The sequence below is a fragment of the Haemorhous mexicanus genome, chromosome 1, assembly GCF_027477595.1.
Source record: "Haemorhous mexicanus isolate bHaeMex1 chromosome 1, bHaeMex1.pri, whole genome shotgun sequence".
Lineage (NCBI taxonomy): Eukaryota > Metazoa > Chordata > Aves > Passeriformes > Fringillidae > Haemorhous > Haemorhous mexicanus.
In genome coordinates, this window is record NC_082341.1 from 158589457 (window position 1) to 158606598 (window position 17142).

A 17142-nucleotide genomic window follows, 5' to 3' on the forward strand; every position below is an offset into this window, starting at 1 on the left:
TGCCATGGCACAGTGACCACTGCAGGGACATGGTCGTGGCCCAGTGACCATAGTGACCACCTTGGGGACACCAGGACACTGCCATGGCACAGTGACCATTGCAGGGACATGGCCATAGCCCAGTGACCACAGTGACCACCCTGGGGACAGCAGGACACCACCATGGAGCAGTGACCACAGTGACCACCATGGGGACACCAGGACACTGCCATGGCACAGTGACCACCCTGGGGACACCAGGACACTGCCATGGCACAGTGACCACTGCAGGGACATGGCCATGGCCCAGTGACCACAGTGACCACCGTGGGGACAGCAGGACACTGCCATGGCACAGTGACTGACCACAGTGACCACCATGGGGACAGCAGGACACCACCATGGCACAGTGACTGACCGTAGTGACCACTGTGGGGACAGCAGGACGCTGCCATGGCACAGTGACCACTGCAGGGACATGGCCATAGCTCAGTGACCACAGTGACCACCGTGGGGACAGCAGGACACAGCCATGGCACAGTGACCACTGCAGGGACATGGCCATGGCCCAGTGACCACAGTGACCACCCTGGGGACACCAGGACACCACCATGGCACAGTGACCGACCGTAGTGACCACCGTGGGGACGTGGGCCGTGGAGCAGGGACTGCCATGGCACAGTGACCACAGGGACACTGTGGGGACACTGCCATGGCCAAGTGACCCAGGGGACTCTGTGGTGACCAACTGACCCCTGGGAGCTGCAGCATCACGTCTGTCCTGGGGACACTGGGGCTGTGACCCTGCAGTGACCAGCTGCCCCTGGGGACACTGGGGACCCTGGGGCTGTGACCCTGCAGTGACCAATCTTGGGGACACTGGAGTGACCAATCCTGGGGACACTGCAGTGACCAGTCCTGAGGACACTGGGCTGTGACCCTGCAATGACCAGATGCCCTTGGGGACTCTGGGGACACTGGGCTGTGACCCTGCAATGACCAGATGCCCTTGGGGACTCTGGGGACACTGGGGCTGTGACCCTGCAGTGACCAGCTGCCCTTGGGGACCCTGGGGACCCTGGGCTGTGACCCTGCGGGTTTGGGGTGGCCCCATGGCAATAAACCGGGGTGTGTCACTGCAGCTCTGTGTCCCTCTGTGTGTCACCTGTGTGCCCTGGCTGTGTCACCCCCCTCCCCACCGCTGCTCCCCCCTTGTGTCCCCTTCTGCCCCCATTGTCCCCCATGTCCCCAGGCTGTCCCTGTCACCTGCCTTTGCCCCCTCTTTGGCCCCCCAAGCCCCCTCATTGCCTCCCTTTACCCAGAACCCCCTTTTTTGCCCCAAACCCCCCATTTTTTTACCCCGTTTTGTGCTCCCAATCCCCCTATTTTTCCCCCAATTTTGCCCCCAACCCCCCCTTTTTTCCCCCCTTTTGTGCCCCCAAACCCCCCGGGTTCCTCCCTTTTTCGCCCCCGGGGGTTGCCCCCTTTTGTGCCCCCAACCCCCCCTTTTTTGCCCCCTTTTGTGCCCCCAAACCCCCCGTTTTGCCCCCTTTTGTGCCCCCAAACCCCCCGATTTTCCCCCTTTTGTACCCCCAAACCCCCCGTTTTGCCCCCTTTTGTGCCCCCAAACCCCCCGATTTGCCCCCTTTTGTACCCCCAAATCCTCGATTTTCCCCCTTTTGTGCCCCCAAACCCCCCGATTTGCCCCCTTTTGTACCCCCAAACCCCCCGTTTTGCCCCCTTTTGTGCCCCCAAACCCCCCGATTTGCCCCCTTTTGTACCCCCAAATCCCCGATTTTCCCCTTTTTTGTCCCCGTTACCCCAAATCCCCGTTATCCCCTTGGCCACGCCCACAGCCCCTTGGCCACGCCCATATCCCATTGGCCCCGCCCCTCCGCCCGGCGCCCCCTGGCGGGGCGGAGCCGCGCGATCGCTGTCTCGGCGCTCCGCTCCCCGCCCTGGCTGCGCGCTCCGGCAGCGATTGAGCGGCCTGGCCCCGCTGTGCCCTGCAGGTTTTGGGGAATTTGGGGCTTTTTGGGGCTTTTTGGGGCTTTTTGGGGGGATTTGGGCATTTTGGGGGTCCCGGAGAGCACAGGGGGTGCGGGGCAGGGAGCTGGCCCGTGTGGGGGCGGTGGGGTGCGGGGGAACGCGGTGTGGGGGCGGGGGGGAGAGCAGGCCCCGGGGCCTGAGGGGGGTTTGGGGGGGCCTGAGGGGGGAGGGGGATTTGGGGGGGCCCTGTGGGGTCTGGGGGTCCATGGGGTGGGGAGGGGGCTCTGTGCGGTTTTGGGGGTGTCCACAGGGTGGGTAAGGGGACTTTGGGGTCTCTGTGGGGGCTCTGTTGGGTCTCTGGGGTTTTTGGGGTCTCTTTGGGGTTTGGGGGTCACTGTGGGGCTTTTGGGGGGGGTTAGGGCTCTCAATGGGGTTTTGAGGATCTCTGGGGTTTTTGGGGGGTTTTGGGGATCTCTGGGGTTTTGGGGGGGGTTTTGGGTCTCTGTGGGGTTTTTTTGAGGGGGTTTTGGGGCTCTCAGTGTTGTTTTTGGGGCTCTCAGTGGGGTTTTGGGGATTACTGGGATTTTTGGGGGGGGGTTTTCCTCTCAGTGGGGTTTTTGGGGCTCTCAGTGGGGTTTTGGGGATCTCTGGGGTTTTTGGGGGGTTGGGGGGTCTCAGTGGGGTTTTTGGGGGGGTTTTGGGCTCTCAGTGGGGTTTCTGGAGCTCTCAGTGGGGTTTTGGGGATCTCTGGGATTTTTGGGGGGGGTTTTGGCTCTCAGTGGGGTTTCTGGAGCTCTCAGTGGGGTTTTTGGGGGGGATTTTGGGCTCTCAGTGGGGTTTTTGGGGCTCTCAGTGGGGTTTTGGGGATCTCTGGGGTTTTTGGGGGGTTGGGGGGTCTCAGTGGGGTTTGAGGCTCTCAGTGGGGTTTTTGTGGGGGAGTTTTGGGTCTCAGTGGGGTTTTTGGGGCTCTCAATGGGGTTTTGAGGATCTCTGGGGTTTTTGGGGGGTTTTGGGGTCTCAGTGGGGTTTTGGGGGGAGTTTGGGTCTCTGTGGGGTTTTGGGGGGGGTTTTGGGGCTCTCAGTGTTGTTTTTGGGGCTCTCAGTGGGGTTGTTGGGGGGTTTTGGGCTCTCAGTGTTGGTTTTGGGGCTCTCAGTGTGGTTTTGGGGATTACTGGGATTTTTGGGGGGGGGTTTTGGCTCTCAGTGGGGTTTCTGGAGCTCTCAGTGGGGTTTTGGGGATCTCTGGGGTTGTTGGGGGGTTTGGGGGGTCTCAGTGGGGTTTGAGGCTCTCAGTGGGGTTTTTTGGGGGGGTTTTGGGTCTCTGTGGGGTTTTTGGGGCTCTCAGTGGGGTTTTGGGGATCTCTGGGGTTTTTGGGGGGGGTTGGGGCTCTCAATAGGGTTTTGAGGATCTCTGGGGTTTTTGTGGGTTTTTGTGGGGGGTTTTGGGTCTCTGTGGGGTTGTTGGGGGGGTTTGGGGCTCTCAGTGTTGGTTTTGGGGTCTCAGTGTTGTTTTTGGGGCTCTCAGTGGGGTTGTTGGGGGTTTTTGGGGCTCTCAGTGTTGTTTTGGGGTCTCAGTGGGGTTTTTTGGGGGGGTTTTGGGTCTCAGTGGGGTTTTGGGGATCTCTGGGGTTGTTGGGGGGTTTGGGGCTCTCAGTGTTGTTTTGGGGTTCTCAGTGGGGTTTTGGGGCTCTCTGGGGTTGTTGGGGGGTTTGGGGCTCTCAGTGTGGTCCCCGTGGGGGTCCCGGTGCCCCCTGACCCCCCCCATCCCCCCCGTAGCCCCCCGGTGTCCATGGGGCTGCTGTCGGACCCGCAGTGCCGGCGGGCGCTGGCCCGGCTGCTGCTGCGCCTCAACACCCTGCTCTGGTGAGTGGGGGGCACCCCAAAACCCGGGGGGGACCCCAAAACCTGGGGGGGGCTGGGGGCACCCCAACACCCCGCTCTGGTGAGTGGGGGGCACCCCAAAACCTGGGGGGGACCCCAAAACCTGGGGGGGACCCCAAAACCTGGGGGGGGGGCCCAAAACCTGGGGGGCACCCCAAAACCTGGGGGGGACCCCAAACCCTGGGGGGGGCCTCAACACCCCGCTCTGGTGAGTGGGGGGCACCCCAAAACCCGGGGGGCACCCCAAAACCTGGGGGGGCTGGGGACGGGCTTCAACACCCCGCTCTGGTGAGTGGGGGGCACCCCGAAACCTGGGGGGGACCCCAAAACCTGGGGGGGACCCCAAAACCTGGGGGGGCCTCCACACCCCGCTCTGGTGAGTGGGGGGCACCCCAAAACCTGGGGGGGACCCCAAAACCTGGGGGGGACCCCAAAACCTGGGGGGGACCCCAAAACCTGGGGGGGGCTGGGGGCACCCCAACACCCCGCTCTGGTGAGTGGGGGGCACCCCAAAACCTGGGGGGGACCCCAAAACCTGGGGGGGCCTCCACACCCCGCTCTGGTGAGTGGGGGGCACCCCAAAACCTGGGGGGGACCCCAAAACCTGGGGGGGACCCCAAAACCTGGGGGGGACCCCAAAACCTGGGGGGGGCTGGGGGCACCCCAACACCCCGCTCTGGTGAGTGGGGGGCACCCCAAAACCTGGGGGGGACCCCAAAACCTGGGGGGGGGCCTCAACACCCCGCTCTGGTGAGTGGGGGGCACCCCAAAACCCGGGGGGGACCCCAAAACCTGGGGGGGGCTGGGGGCACCCCAACACCCCGCTCTGGTGAGTGGGGGGCACCCCGAAACCTGGGGGGGCTGGGGGGCACCCCAACACCCCGCTCTGGTGAGTGGGGGGCACCCCAAAACCTGGGGGGGACCCCAAAACCTGGGGGGGGCCTCAACACCCCGCTCTGGTGAGTGGGGGGCACCCCAAAACCTGGGGGGGACCCCAAAACCTGTGGGGGGCCTCAACACCCCGCTCTGGTGAGTCTGGGGGCACCCCAAAACCCGGGGGGGACCCCAAAACCTGGGGGGCACCCCAAAACCTGGGGGGGGCTGGGGGGGCCTCAACACCCCGCTCTGGTGAGTGGGGGGCACCCCAAAACCTGGGGGGGGACCCCAAAACCTGTGGGGGGCCTCAACACCCCGCTCTGGTGAGTGGGGGGCACCCCAAAACCTGGGGGGGACCCCAAAGCCTGGGGGGGACCCCAAAACCTGGGGGGGGCTGGGGAGGGGCCTCCACACCCCGCTCTGGTGAGTGGGGGGCACCCTAAAACCCGGGGGGCACCCCAAAAACTGGGGGGGGCTGGGGAGGGCCTCAACACCCCGCTCTGGTGAGTCTGGGGGCACCCAAAACCTGGGGGGGACCCCAAAACCTGGGGGGGGCTGGGGTCTCACCTGGTTCCTGCTGTTACCTGCCCTGGCCCCTGCACACACCTGTGCTGGCTCTGGGGTGGGTTTGGGGTGCCAGGGCCCATTTTGGGGTGTCACTGACGGTTTTGGGGTGTCACTGACGGTTTTGGGGTTCCCCTCACAGCGTCCTGAGTTACCTGTCGGGGCTCACCTGGTTCCTGCTGTTACCTGCCCTGGCCCCTGCACACACCTGTGCTGGCTGTGTGGTGTCAGGGCTGGCTCTGGGGTGATTTTGGGGTGTCACTGATGGCTTTGGGGTGTCACCGATGGTTTTGGGGTTCCCCTCACAGCGTCCTGAGTTACCTGTCGGGGCTCACCTGGTTCCTGCTGTTACCTGCCCTGGCTCCCCGCACACACCTGTGCTGGCTCTGGGGTGATTTTGGGGTGCCAATGCCCATTTTGGGGTGTCACTGATGGTTTTGGGGTGTCACTGATGGTTTCGGGGTGTCACTGATGGCTTTGGGGTTCCCCCCCAGCATCCTGAGTTACCTGTCGGGGCTCACCTGGTTCCTGCTGTTACCTGCCCTGGCCCCTGCACACACCTGTGCTGGCTCTGGGGTGTCCTGGCTGGCTCTGGGGTGATTTTGGGGTGTCACTGATGGCTTTGGGGTGTCACTGATGGTTTTGGGGTGTCACTGACGGTTTTGGGGTTCCCCTCACAGCGTCCTGAGTTACCTGTCGGGGCTCACCTGGTTCCTGCTGTTACCTGCCCTGGCCCCCCGCACGTACCTGTCCGAGAACGCCATGGGCTCCACCATGGTGGGGGAGGGCTCCGACCTCGGGGCCCGCGCGCTGGGGCTGGCCCGGGACTTCGGGGGGCACAAGAGGAAAGCGGGGTGAGACCCCCGGGTCTGGGGGATTTGGGGGATTTGGGGAGGGGGACACAGCTGGGAACTCGGGGGGCATGAGAGGAAAGCGGGGTGAGACCCCCGGGTCTGGGGGGTTTGGGGAGGGGGACACAGCTGGGAACTCGGGGGGCATGAGAGGAAAGCGGGGTGAGACCCCCGGGTCTGGGGTTTGGGGGATTTGGGGTTGGGTTTGGGGAGGGGGACACACCCGGGACTTCGGGGGGCACAAGAGGAAAGCGGGGTGAGACCCCCGGGTCTGGGGGATTTGGGTTTGGGGAGGGGGGCACACTTGGGAACTTGGGGGGCCCGAGAGGAAAGCGGGGTGAGACCCCCGGGTTTGGGGGGTTTGGGGGATTTGGGGAGGGGGACAGGCCCGGGACTTTGGGGGGCACAAGAGGAAAGCGGGGTGAGACCCCCGGGTCTGGGGGATTTGGGGAGGGGGACACAGCTGGGAACTCGGGGGGCACAGGAGGAAAGCGGGGTGAGACCCCCGGGTCTGGGGTTTGGGGGATTTGGGGAGGGGGGGCACAGCTGGGAACTCGGGGGGCACGAGAGGAAAGCGGGGTGAGACCCCTGGATTTGGGGGGTTTGGGGTTGGGTTTGGGGAGGGGGACACACCAGGGACTTTGGGGGGCACAGGAGGAAAGCGGGGTGAGACCCCCGGGGTCTGGGGGATTTGGGGGATTTGGGGAGGGGGGACACATCCAGGACTTTGGGGGGCACAAGAGGAGAGTGGGGTGAGACCCCTGGATTTGGGGAGTGTGGGGTTGGGTTTGGGGGTTTGGGGTTTGTGGGCTTTGGGATTGGGTTTGGGGGATTTGGGGAGGGGGACACAGCTGGGACTTCGGGGGGCACAAGAGGAAAGTGGGGTGAGACCCCCGGGTTTGGGGAGTTTGGGGGGTTTGAGGGGGGGGACACAGCCAGGACTTTGGGGGGCACAAGGAGAGTGGGGTGAGACCCCCGGATTTGGGGAGGGGGACACAGCCAGGACTTTGGGGGGCACAGGAGGAAAGCAGGGTGAGACCCCCGGGTTTGGGGGGTTTGGGTTTGGGGAGGGGGGCACAAGAGGAGAGTGGGATGAGACCCCTGGATTTGGGGGGTTTGGGGTTGGGGAGGGGGAGTTTGGGGTTTGTGGGGTTTGGGGAGGGGGGACACAGCTGGGAACTCGGGGGCACGAGAGGAAAGCGGGGTGAGACCCCCGGGTCTGGGGGATTTGGGGAGGGGGGGACACAGCTGGGACTTTGAGGGGCACAGGAGGAAAGCGGGGTGAGACCCCCCCCCGGGTTTGGGGTCAGGATTGGGGGGTTTGGGGAGTTTGGGGTTTGTGGGCTTTGGGGTTGGGTTTGGGGGTTTGGGGTTTGTGGGCTTTGGGGTTGGGTTTGGGGGATTTGGGGAGGGGGACACAGCTGGGACTTTGGGGGGCACAAGAGGAAAGCGGGGTGAGACCCCCGGGTTTGGGGTCGGGATTGGGGGGTTTGGGGTTTGTGGGGTTTGGGGAGGGGGACACAGCTGGGATTTCGGGGGGCACAAGAAGAGAATGGGGTGAGAATGGTGGGATTTGGGGTCAGGACTGGGGGTTTGGGATTGGGATTGGGGGTGGGTTGGGGGGTCTGGGGAGGGGGGGACACACCTTTTGGGGGACAAGTGGAGAGTGGGGTGACCCCTTTGGGGTTTGGGGGAGCTCTGGGGGAGTTCCCGTCCCCACTCCTGCTTGGAGAGAAGGGAGAAGGGATTGGGGGTGTTTTGGGGTGTCCCAATCCCACCCCAATCCCATAAATGTTTGGGGAATGCCTGTGGGGCTCAGGGGTGCTTTGGGGTGCCCCAATCCCATATTTATTTAGGGGAATGCCTGGGGGGCTCAGGGATGTTTTGGGGTGTCCCAATCCCACCCCAATCCCAGAAATGTTTAGGGGAATGCCTGTGGGGCTCAGGGGTGCTTTGGGGTGCCCCAATCCCATAAATGTTTAGGGGAATGCCTGTGGGGCTCAGGGGTGCTTTGGGGTGCCCCAATCCCACCCCAATCCCATAAATGTTTGGGGGAATGCCTGTGGGGCTCAGGGATGTTTTGGGGTGCCCCAATCCCACCCCAATCCCATAAATGTTTGGGGGAATGCCTGTGGGGCTCAGGGATGTTTTGGGGTGCCCCAATCCCACCCCAATCCCATAAATGTTTGGGGGAATGCCTGTGGGGCTCAGGGGTGCTTTGGGGTGCCCCAATCCCACCCCAATCCCATAAATGTTTGGGGAGTGCCTGTGGGGCTCAGGGGTGCTTTGGGGTGCCCCAATCCCATAAATGTTTAGGGGAGTGCCTGTGGGGCTTCAGGGATATTTTAGGGTCCCCAATCCCATATTTATTTAGGGGAATGCCTGTGGGGCTCAGGGAAGGTTTGGGGTGCCCCAATCCCAATCCCAATCCCATAAATGTTTTAGGGCCATGCCAGTGCAGTGGCTGGAGCAGAGCCTGGGGCGCTCAGGGGTGTTTTGGGGTGCCCCAATCCCAATCCCATATTTATTTAGGGGAATGCCTGGGGGGCTCAGGGAAGGTTTGGAGTGTTTTGGGGTGCCCCAATCCCAATCCCAATCCCATATTTCTTTAGGGCCATGCCGGTGCAGTGGCTGGAGCAGAGCCTGGGGGTCTCAGGGGTGTTTTGGGGTGCCCCAATCCCAATCCCATATTTATTTAGGGGAATGCCTGGGGGGCTCAGGGAGGGTTTGGGGTGCCCCAATCCCAATCCCAATCCCAATCCCAATCCCAATCCCATATTTTTAGGGCCATGCCGGTGCAGTGGCTGGAGCAGAGCCTGGGGGGCTCAGGGATGTTTTGGGGTGTCCCAATCCCAATCCCATATTTATTTAGGGGAATGCCTGGGGGGCTCAGGGAGGGCTCAGGGAGGGTTTGGGGTGCCCCAATCCCAATCCCATAAATGTTTTAGGGCCATGCCCGTGCAGTGGCTGGAGCAGAGCCTGGGGGGCTCAGGGAGGGTTTGGGGTGCCCCAATCCCAACCCCAATCCCAACCCCAATCCCAATCCCAATCCCATATTTTTAGGGCCATGCCGGTGCAGTGGCTGGAGCAGAGCCTGGGGGGCTCAGGGATATTTTAGGGTCCCCAATCCCAATCCCATATTTATTTAGGGGAATGCCTGGGGGGCTCAGGGAGGGCTCAGGGAAGGTTTGGGGTGCCCCAATCCCAACCCCAATCCCATATTTTCAGGGCCATGCCCGTGCAGTGGCTGGAGCAGAGCCTGGGGGGCTCAGGGATGGTTTGGGGTGCCCCAATCCCAATCCCAATCCCAATCCCAATCCCAATCCCATAAATGTTTAGGGCCATGCCGGTGCAGTGGCTGGAGCAGAGCCTGGGGGGCTCAGGGAAGGTTTGGGGTGCCCCAATCCCAATCCCAATCCCAATCCCATATTTTCAGGGCCATGCCGGTGCAGTGGCTGGAGCAGAGCCTGGGGGGCTCAGGGGTGTTTTGGGGTGCCCCAATGCCAATCCCAATCCCAATCCCAATCCCATATTTTCAGGGCCATGCCGGTGCAGTGGCTGGAGCAGGGCCTGGGGGGCTCAGGGAAGGTTTGGGGTGCCCAATCCCAATCCCAACCCCAATCCCAATCCCATATTTCTTTAGGGCCATGCCGGTGCAGTGGCTGGAGCAGACCATGTTCCAGCTGGGGCTCGAGGTCCATCGCCAGCCCTTCAGCCGCACGCTGCCCTTCCCCGACGAGGCCCACGAGCGCTACGTACTGGGGGAACTGGGAGGGACTGGGAGGGACTGGGAGGGACTGGGAGGGACTGGGGGGAACTGGGAGGGACTGGGGGCACTGGGGGAACTGGGAGGGACTGGGAGGGACTGGGAGGGACTGGGAACAGGGACTGGGAGCACTGGGAGGGACTGGGGAGACTGGGAGGACTGGGAGGGACTGGGGGGGACTGGGGGGACTGGGAGGGACTGGGAATAGGGACTGGGAGCACTGGGAGGGACTGGGGAGACTGGGAGGACTGGGAGGGACTGGGAACAGGGACTGGGAGGGACTGGGGGGGGACTGGGAGGGACTGGGGGGACTGGGGGGACTGGGGGGACTGGGAGGGACTGGGAGGGACTGGGGGGGACTGGGAATAGGGACTGGGAGGGACTGGGGGGACTGGGGGGACTGGGGGGGACTGGAAACAGGGACTGGGAGCACTGGGAGGGGGGACTGGAGGGACTGGGGGGACTGGGAACAGGGACTGGGAACAGGAACTGGTGGAACTGGGAGGGACTGGGAGCACTGGGAGGGACTGGGAACAGGGACTGGGAGCACTGGGAGGGACTGGGAACAGGGACTGGGAGCACTGGGATGGACTGGGGGGACTGGGAGGGACTGGGGGGAGCTGGGAGGGACTGGGAACAGGGACTGGGAACAGGGACTGGGAATAAACTGGGAGGTGGGACTGGGAATAGGGACTGAGAGGGACTGGGGGGACTGGAAACAGGGACTGGGAGGGACTGGGGGGACTGGGACGGACTGGGAACAGAGACTGGGAGCACTGGGATGGACTGGGGGGACTGGGAGGGACTGGGAGGGACTGGGGAGATTGGGAGAGACTAGGGGGACTGGGAGGGACAGGGGGGACTGGGAACAGGGACTGGGAGCACTGGGAGGGATTGGGGGGACTGGGAGGGACTGGGAGCACTGGGAGGGGCTGGGAACACTGGGGGGGACTGGGGGTCCTGGGAGGGACTGGGAGCACTGGGAATGGGGTGACTGGGAGCGCTGGGAGGGACTGGGAACAGGGACTGGGAGGGACTGGGAGGGGGGACTGGAGGGACTGGGGGGAGCTGGGAGGGACTGAGGGAACTGGGAGGGACTGGGAGTACTGGGAAGGACTGGGGCGGGACTGGTAGCACTGGGAGGGACTGGGAGCACTGGGATGGACTGGGAACAGGGACTGGGAGCACTGGGAGGGACTGGGGGAACTGGGAGGGACTGGGACCACTGGGAGGGACTGGGGGCACTGGGAATGGGGGGACTGGGGAGGGACTGGGAGCACTGGGGGGAGTTGGGGGAGCTGAGGGGGGCTGGGAACTGGGGGGAAGTGGCAGAACTGGGGTTCCCTGGGTGGGTTTGGGGGTCCCAGGGGGATTTTGGGGGTCCCAGGAGGTTCAGGGGTGCTCTCTGGGTGGGTTTGGGGGTCCCAGGAGGTTCAGGGGTGCTCTCTGGGCAGATTTGGGGGGTCCCAGGAGGTTCAGGGGTGCTCTCTGGGTACTTTTGGGGGGTCCCAGGTGGTTCAGGGGTGCTCTCTGGGTCCCTTTGGGGGTCCCAGGGCAGGCCTGGGGGTCCCTGGGGGATTTGGGGGGTCCCAGGTGGTTCAGGGGTGCTCTCTGGGTGGGTTTGGGGGTCCCAGGTGGTTCAGGGGTGCTCTCTGGGCGGATTTGGGGGGTCCCAGGAGGTTCAGGGGTGTAACCTGGTCAGATTTGGGGGGTCCCAGGAGGTTCAGGGGTGCTCTCTGTGTCCCTTGGGGGTCCCAGGAGGTTCAGGGGTGCTCTCTGGGCGGATTTGGGGGGTCCCAGGAGGTTCAGGGGTGCTCTCTGGGCAGATTTTGGGGTCCCAGGAGGTTCAGGGGTGCTCTCTGGGCGGATTTGGGGGGTCCCAGGAGGTTCAGGGGTGCTCTCTGTGTCCCTTTGGGGGTCCCAGGAGGTTCAGGGGTGCTCTCTGGGTGGGTTTGGGGGGTCCCAGGAGGTTCAGGGGTGCTCTCTGGGTGGGTTTGGGGGGTCCCAGGAGGTTCAGGGGTGCTCTCTGTGTCCCTTTGGGGGTCCCAGGAGGTTCAGGGGTGCTCTCTGGGTACCTTGGGGGTCCCAGGAGGTTCAGGGGTGCTCCCTTTGGGGGGTCCCAGGAGGTTCAGGGGAGTAACCTGGGCAGATCTGGGGGGTCCCAGGAGGTTCAGGGGTGCTCTCTGGGTGGGTTTGGGGGGTCCCAGGTGGTTCAGGGGTGCTCTCTGGGTCCCAGGAGGTTCAGGGGTGCTCTCTGGGTGGATTGGGGGTCCCAGGAGGTTCAGGGGTGCTCCCTTTGGGGGTCCCAGGAGGTTCAGGGGTGCTCTCTGGGTGGGTTTGGGGGGTCCCAGGAGGTTCAGGGGTGCTCCCTTTGGGGGTCCCAGGAGGTTCAGGGTGCTCTGTGCCCCCCAGCTGGTGCGGGGCACCAACGTTTTCGGGGTGCTGCGCGCCCCCCGCGCTGCCAGCACCGAGGCGCTGCTGCTGCTGGTGCCCTGCTCCGAGGGCAGCAAGAACAACCAGGCCGTGGGGCTGCTGCTGGCCCTGGCGGGCTACTGCCGCGGTGAGGGGGCTACCGGGGGGCTGGGGGGGCTACCGGGGCTCCTGGGGGGCTACTGCCGCGGTGAGGGGGCTACCGGGGCTCCTGGGGGGCTACTGCCGCGGTGAGGGGGCTACCGGGGGGCTACTGCCGCGGTGAGGGGGCTACCGGGGGGCTACTGCCGCGGTGAGGGGGCTACCGGGGGTCCTGGGGGGGCTACTGCCGCGGTGAGGGGGCCACTGGGGCTCTGGGGGGGCTACCAGGGGTCCTGGGGGGCTACCGGGGGTCTGGCGGGCTACTGCCGCGGTGAGGGGGCTACCGGGGCTCCTGGGGGGGCTACTGCCACGGTGAGGGGGCTACCGGGGCTCTGGGGGGGCTAACAGGGGTCTGGGGGGGCTACCGGGGGTCTGGGGGGGCTACTGCCACGGTGAGGGGGCCACCGGGGGTCTGGGGGGCTACCAGGGGTCCTGGGGGGGCTACCAGGGGTCCTGGGGGCTACTGCCGCGGTGAGGGGGCTACTGGGGGGCTACTGCCATGGTGAGGGGGGCTAACAGGGCTCTGGGGGGGCTAACAGGGGTCTGGGGGGGGTAACAGGGCTCCTGGGGGGGCTACCGGGGCTCCTGGGGGGCTACTGCCGCGGTGAGGGGGCTACCGGGGGTCTGGGGGGGCTACCGGGGCTCCTGGGGGGGCTACTGCCACGGTGAGGGGGCTACCGGGGGGCTACTGCCGCGGTGAGGGGGCTACCGGGGCTCCTGGGGGGGCTACGGGGGGTCTGGGGGGGCTACTGGGGCTCCTGGGGGGGCTACCGGGGGTCCTGGGGGCTACTGCTGCGGTGAGGGGGCTACCGGGGGTCTGGGGGGGCTACCGGGGCTCCTGGGGGGCTACCAGGGGTCCTGGGGGCTGCTGCCGCGGTGAGGGGGCTACCGGGGGGCTACTGCCATGGTGAGGGGGGCTAACAGGGCTCTGGGGGGGCTAACAGGGCTCCTGGGGGGGCTACCGGGGGTCTGGGGGGGCTACTGCCGCGGTGAGGGGGCTATGGGGGTCCTGGGGGGGCTAACAGGGGTCCTGGGGGGGCTACCGGGGCTCCTGGGGGGGCTACCGGGGGTCCTGGGGGCTACTGCCGCGGTGAGGGGGCTACCGGGGGTCCTGGGGGGGCTACCGGGGGTCCTGGGGGGGCTACTGCCGCGGTGAGGGGGCCACTGGGGGTCTGGGTGGCTAACAGGGGTCTGGGGGGGGTACTGCCGCGGTGAGGGGGCTACCGGGGGTCCTGGTGGGGCTACTGCCACGGTGAGGGGGCTACTGGGGGTCCGGGGGGGCTAACAGGGGTCCTGGGGGGGCTACTGGGGGTCTGGGGGGGCTACCGGGGGTCCTGGGGGGCTAACAGGGCTCCTGGGGGGCTAACAGGGTTCCTGGGGGGGGCTACTGCTGCGGTGAGGGGGCTACCGGGGGTCCTGGGGGGAGGTACTGGGGATACTGGGGATACTGGGGATACTGGAGCTGGCGGTGCTGGGGCTGGGGGGATCCCTGGGGTGCTGGGGGGTCCTTAGAGGGGCTGGGCAGGGACTGGGGCAGGGCTGGACTGGTCCATACTGGGTGTACTGGGCTGTACTGGGTGTACTGGGCAGGGGACTGGGGCAGGGGACTGGGCTGTACTGGGCTGTACTGGGCAGGGACTGGGGCAGGGACTGGACTGGTCCATAATGGGCTGTACTGGGCCATACTGGGCCATACTGGTCCATACTGGGCGGTTCCCAGAGCTCCCAGTTTCCCCAGGCCAGGTGTACTGGGCCAAGGATCTCATCTTCCTGGGCTGTACTGGGTGTACTGGGTGTGCTGGGCTGTACTGGGCCATACTGGTCCATACTGGTCAGTCCCAGAGCTCCCAGTTTCCCCAGGCCAGGTGTACTGGGCCAAGGATCTCCCTGGGCTGTACTGGGTGTACTGGGTGTACTGGGTGTGCTGGGCAGGGACTGGGGATGCACTGGTCCATACTGGTCCATACTGGTCCATACTGGTCAGTCCCAGAGCTCCCAGTTTCCCCAGGCCAGGTGTACTGGGCCAAGGATCTCATCTTCCTAGGCTGTACTGGGCTGTACTGGGCCATACTGGGTGTACTGGGCCATACTGGTCCATACTGGTCCGTACTGGGCGGTTCCCAGAGCTCCCAGTTTCCCCAGGCCAGGTGTACTGGGCCAAGGATCTCATCTTCCTAGGCTGTACTGGGCCATGCTGGGTGTGCTGGGCTGTACTGGGCCATACTGGGTGTACTGGGCAGGGACTGGGGATGCACTGGTCCATACTGGTCCGTACTGGTCCATACTGGTCAGTCCCAGAGCTCCCAGTTTCCCCAGGCCAGGTGTACTGGGCCAAGGATCTCCCTGGGCTGTACTGGGTGTACTGGGCCATACTGGGTGTACTGGGCCATACTGGGCCGTACTGGTCCATACTGGTCCATACTGGTCCATACTGGGCGGTTCCCAGAGCTCCCAGTTTCCCCAGGCCAGGTGTACTGGGCCAAGGATCTCATCTTCCTGGGCTGTACTGGGTGTACTGGGCCATACTGGTCCATACTGGTCCATACTGGGCGGTTCCCAGAGCTCCCAGTTTCCCCAGGCCAGGTGTACTGGGCCAAGGATCTCATCTTCCTGGTGACCGAGCACGACCTGCTGGGGACACAGGCCTGGCTGGAGGCCTACCACGATGTCAACCTGACTGGTGAGACTGGGAGCACTGGGAGGGACTGGGAGGGACTGGGAGGGGTGGTGGGAACCTGACTGGTGAGACTGGGAGCACTGGGAGGGACTGGGAGGGACTGGGAGGGGTGGTGGGAACCTGACTGGTCAGACTGGGAGCACTGGGAGGGACTGGGGGGGATGGTGTGATCCTTACTGGTCAGACTGGGAGCACTGGGAGGGACGGTGTGATCCTTACTGGTCAGACTGGGAGCACTGGGAGGGACGGTGTGATCCTTACTGGTCAGACTGGGAGGGACGGTGTGATCCTTACTGGTCAGACTGGGAGCACTGGGAGGGACTGGGAGGGACGGTGTGATCCTTACTGGTCAGACTGGGAGCACTGGGAGGGACTGGGAAGGACAGTGTGATCCTTACTGGTCAGACTGGGAGCACTGGGAGGGACGGTGTGATCCCTACTGGTCAGACTGGGAGCACTGGGAGGGACGGTGTGATCCCTACTGGTCAGACTGGGAGCACTGGGAGGGGCGGTGTGTTCCTTACTGGTCAGACTGGGAGGGCCGGTGTGATCGTTACTGGTCAGACTGGGAGCACTGGGAGGGGCGGTGTGTTCCTTACTGGTCAGACTGGGAGGGGCGGTGTGATCCTTACTGGTCAGACTGGGAGCACTGGTCAGACTGGGAAGGACGGTGTGATCCTTACTGGTCAGACTGGGAGGGACTGGGAGGGGCGGTGTGATCCTTACTGGTCAGACTGGGAGGGCTGGTGTGATCCTTACTGGTCAGACTGGGAGCACTGGGAGGGACTGGGAGGGCCGGTGTGATCCTTACTGGTCAGACTGGGAGCACTGGGAGGGCTCGGGGCCCATCCAGGTGACCCCAGCTGGAGCTGGGCACGGACACAGGGACACAGGGACACAGGGGACACGGGGGGACCTCGGTGGTCCTGGGGGGGTCCCGGGGGGGTCCTGGGGGTGTCCTGGGGGTCCCATTGTCATCCTTGGGGTCCCATTGGGGTCCTGTGGCCATCCTGGGGGTGCTGTCCCCATTCTGGGGGTCCCGTGGCCATTCTGGGGGTCCTCTGGGGGTCCTGGGGGGGTCCTGGGGGTCCTGTGGGGGTCTTGGGGGGTCCCATGGCCATCCTGGGGGTCCCTTTGGGGTCCTGTGGCCATCCTGGGGGTGCTGTCCCCATCCTGGGGGTCCCGTGGCTGTCCTGGGGGTCCTGGGGGGTCCCATGGCCGTTCTGGGGGTCCCATTGTCATCCTTGGGGTCCTGTGGCTGTCCTGGGGGTCCTGGGGGGTCCTGGGGGGGTCCTGGGGGGTCCCATGGCCATTCTGGGGGTCCTGTGGCTTTTATGGGGGTCCCATTGCCATCCTGGGGGTCCCTTTGGGGTCCTGGGTGTCCTCTGGGGGTCCCGTGGCCGTCCTGGGGGTCCCATGGCCATCCTGGGGGTCCTGTGGCTGTCCTGGGGGTCCTGGGGGTCCTGTGGGGGTCCTGGGGGTCCCATGGCCGTTCTGGGGGTCCTGGGGGTCCCGTGACCATCCTGGGGGTCTCATTGGGGTCCTGGGGGGTCCCATGGCCATCCTGGGGGTCCCGTGGCCATTCTAGGGGTCCCTTTGGGGTCCTGTGGCCATCCTGGGGGTGCTGTCCCCATTCTGGGGGTCCCGGGCCGGACAGGGCCCACCCAGGTGGCGCTGGGCTGGGACACAGTGACCAGAGTGGACACGGGGGTCTGTGGGGGTCCTGTGGCTCTGGGGGTCTCGGGGGTCCCGTGGCCGTCCTTGGGGGGGTCTCAGGGGGTCTGTCTCCCCCCAGACATCCACTCGGGGGGGGTCCCAGGCCGGGCAGGGGCCATCCAGGCCGCACTGGCCCTGGAGCTGAGCTCGGACGTGGTGACCAGCGTGGACGTGGCCGTGGAGGGGCTGAACGGGCAACTGCCCAACCTGGACCTGCTGAACCTCTTCCACTCCTTCTGCCTCAAGAGCGGCCTGCTCTGCACCTTCCAGGG

General features: G+C 65.0%; 1 protein-coding gene across 1 annotated transcript in view; it reads left to right on the forward strand.

Annotated features, from left to right (window-relative positions):
* Positions 1-1927: 1927 nt before the first annotated feature.
* GPAA1 (glycosylphosphatidylinositol anchor attachment 1) overlaps positions 1928-17142 on the forward strand; it is a 20292-nt gene continuing 5077 nt past the window's right edge. Inside the window, 7 exon segments of the mRNA XM_059849803.1 lie at positions 1928-1991; positions 3745-3831; positions 5970-6143; positions 9784-9895; positions 12319-12466; positions 15056-15157; positions 16950-17141. Of these exon segments, the coding sequence (XP_059705786.1) occupies positions 3758-3831; positions 5970-6143; positions 9784-9895; positions 12319-12466; positions 15056-15157; positions 16950-17141 (802 nt within the window). The 5' untranslated portion in view covers positions 1928-1991; positions 3745-3757.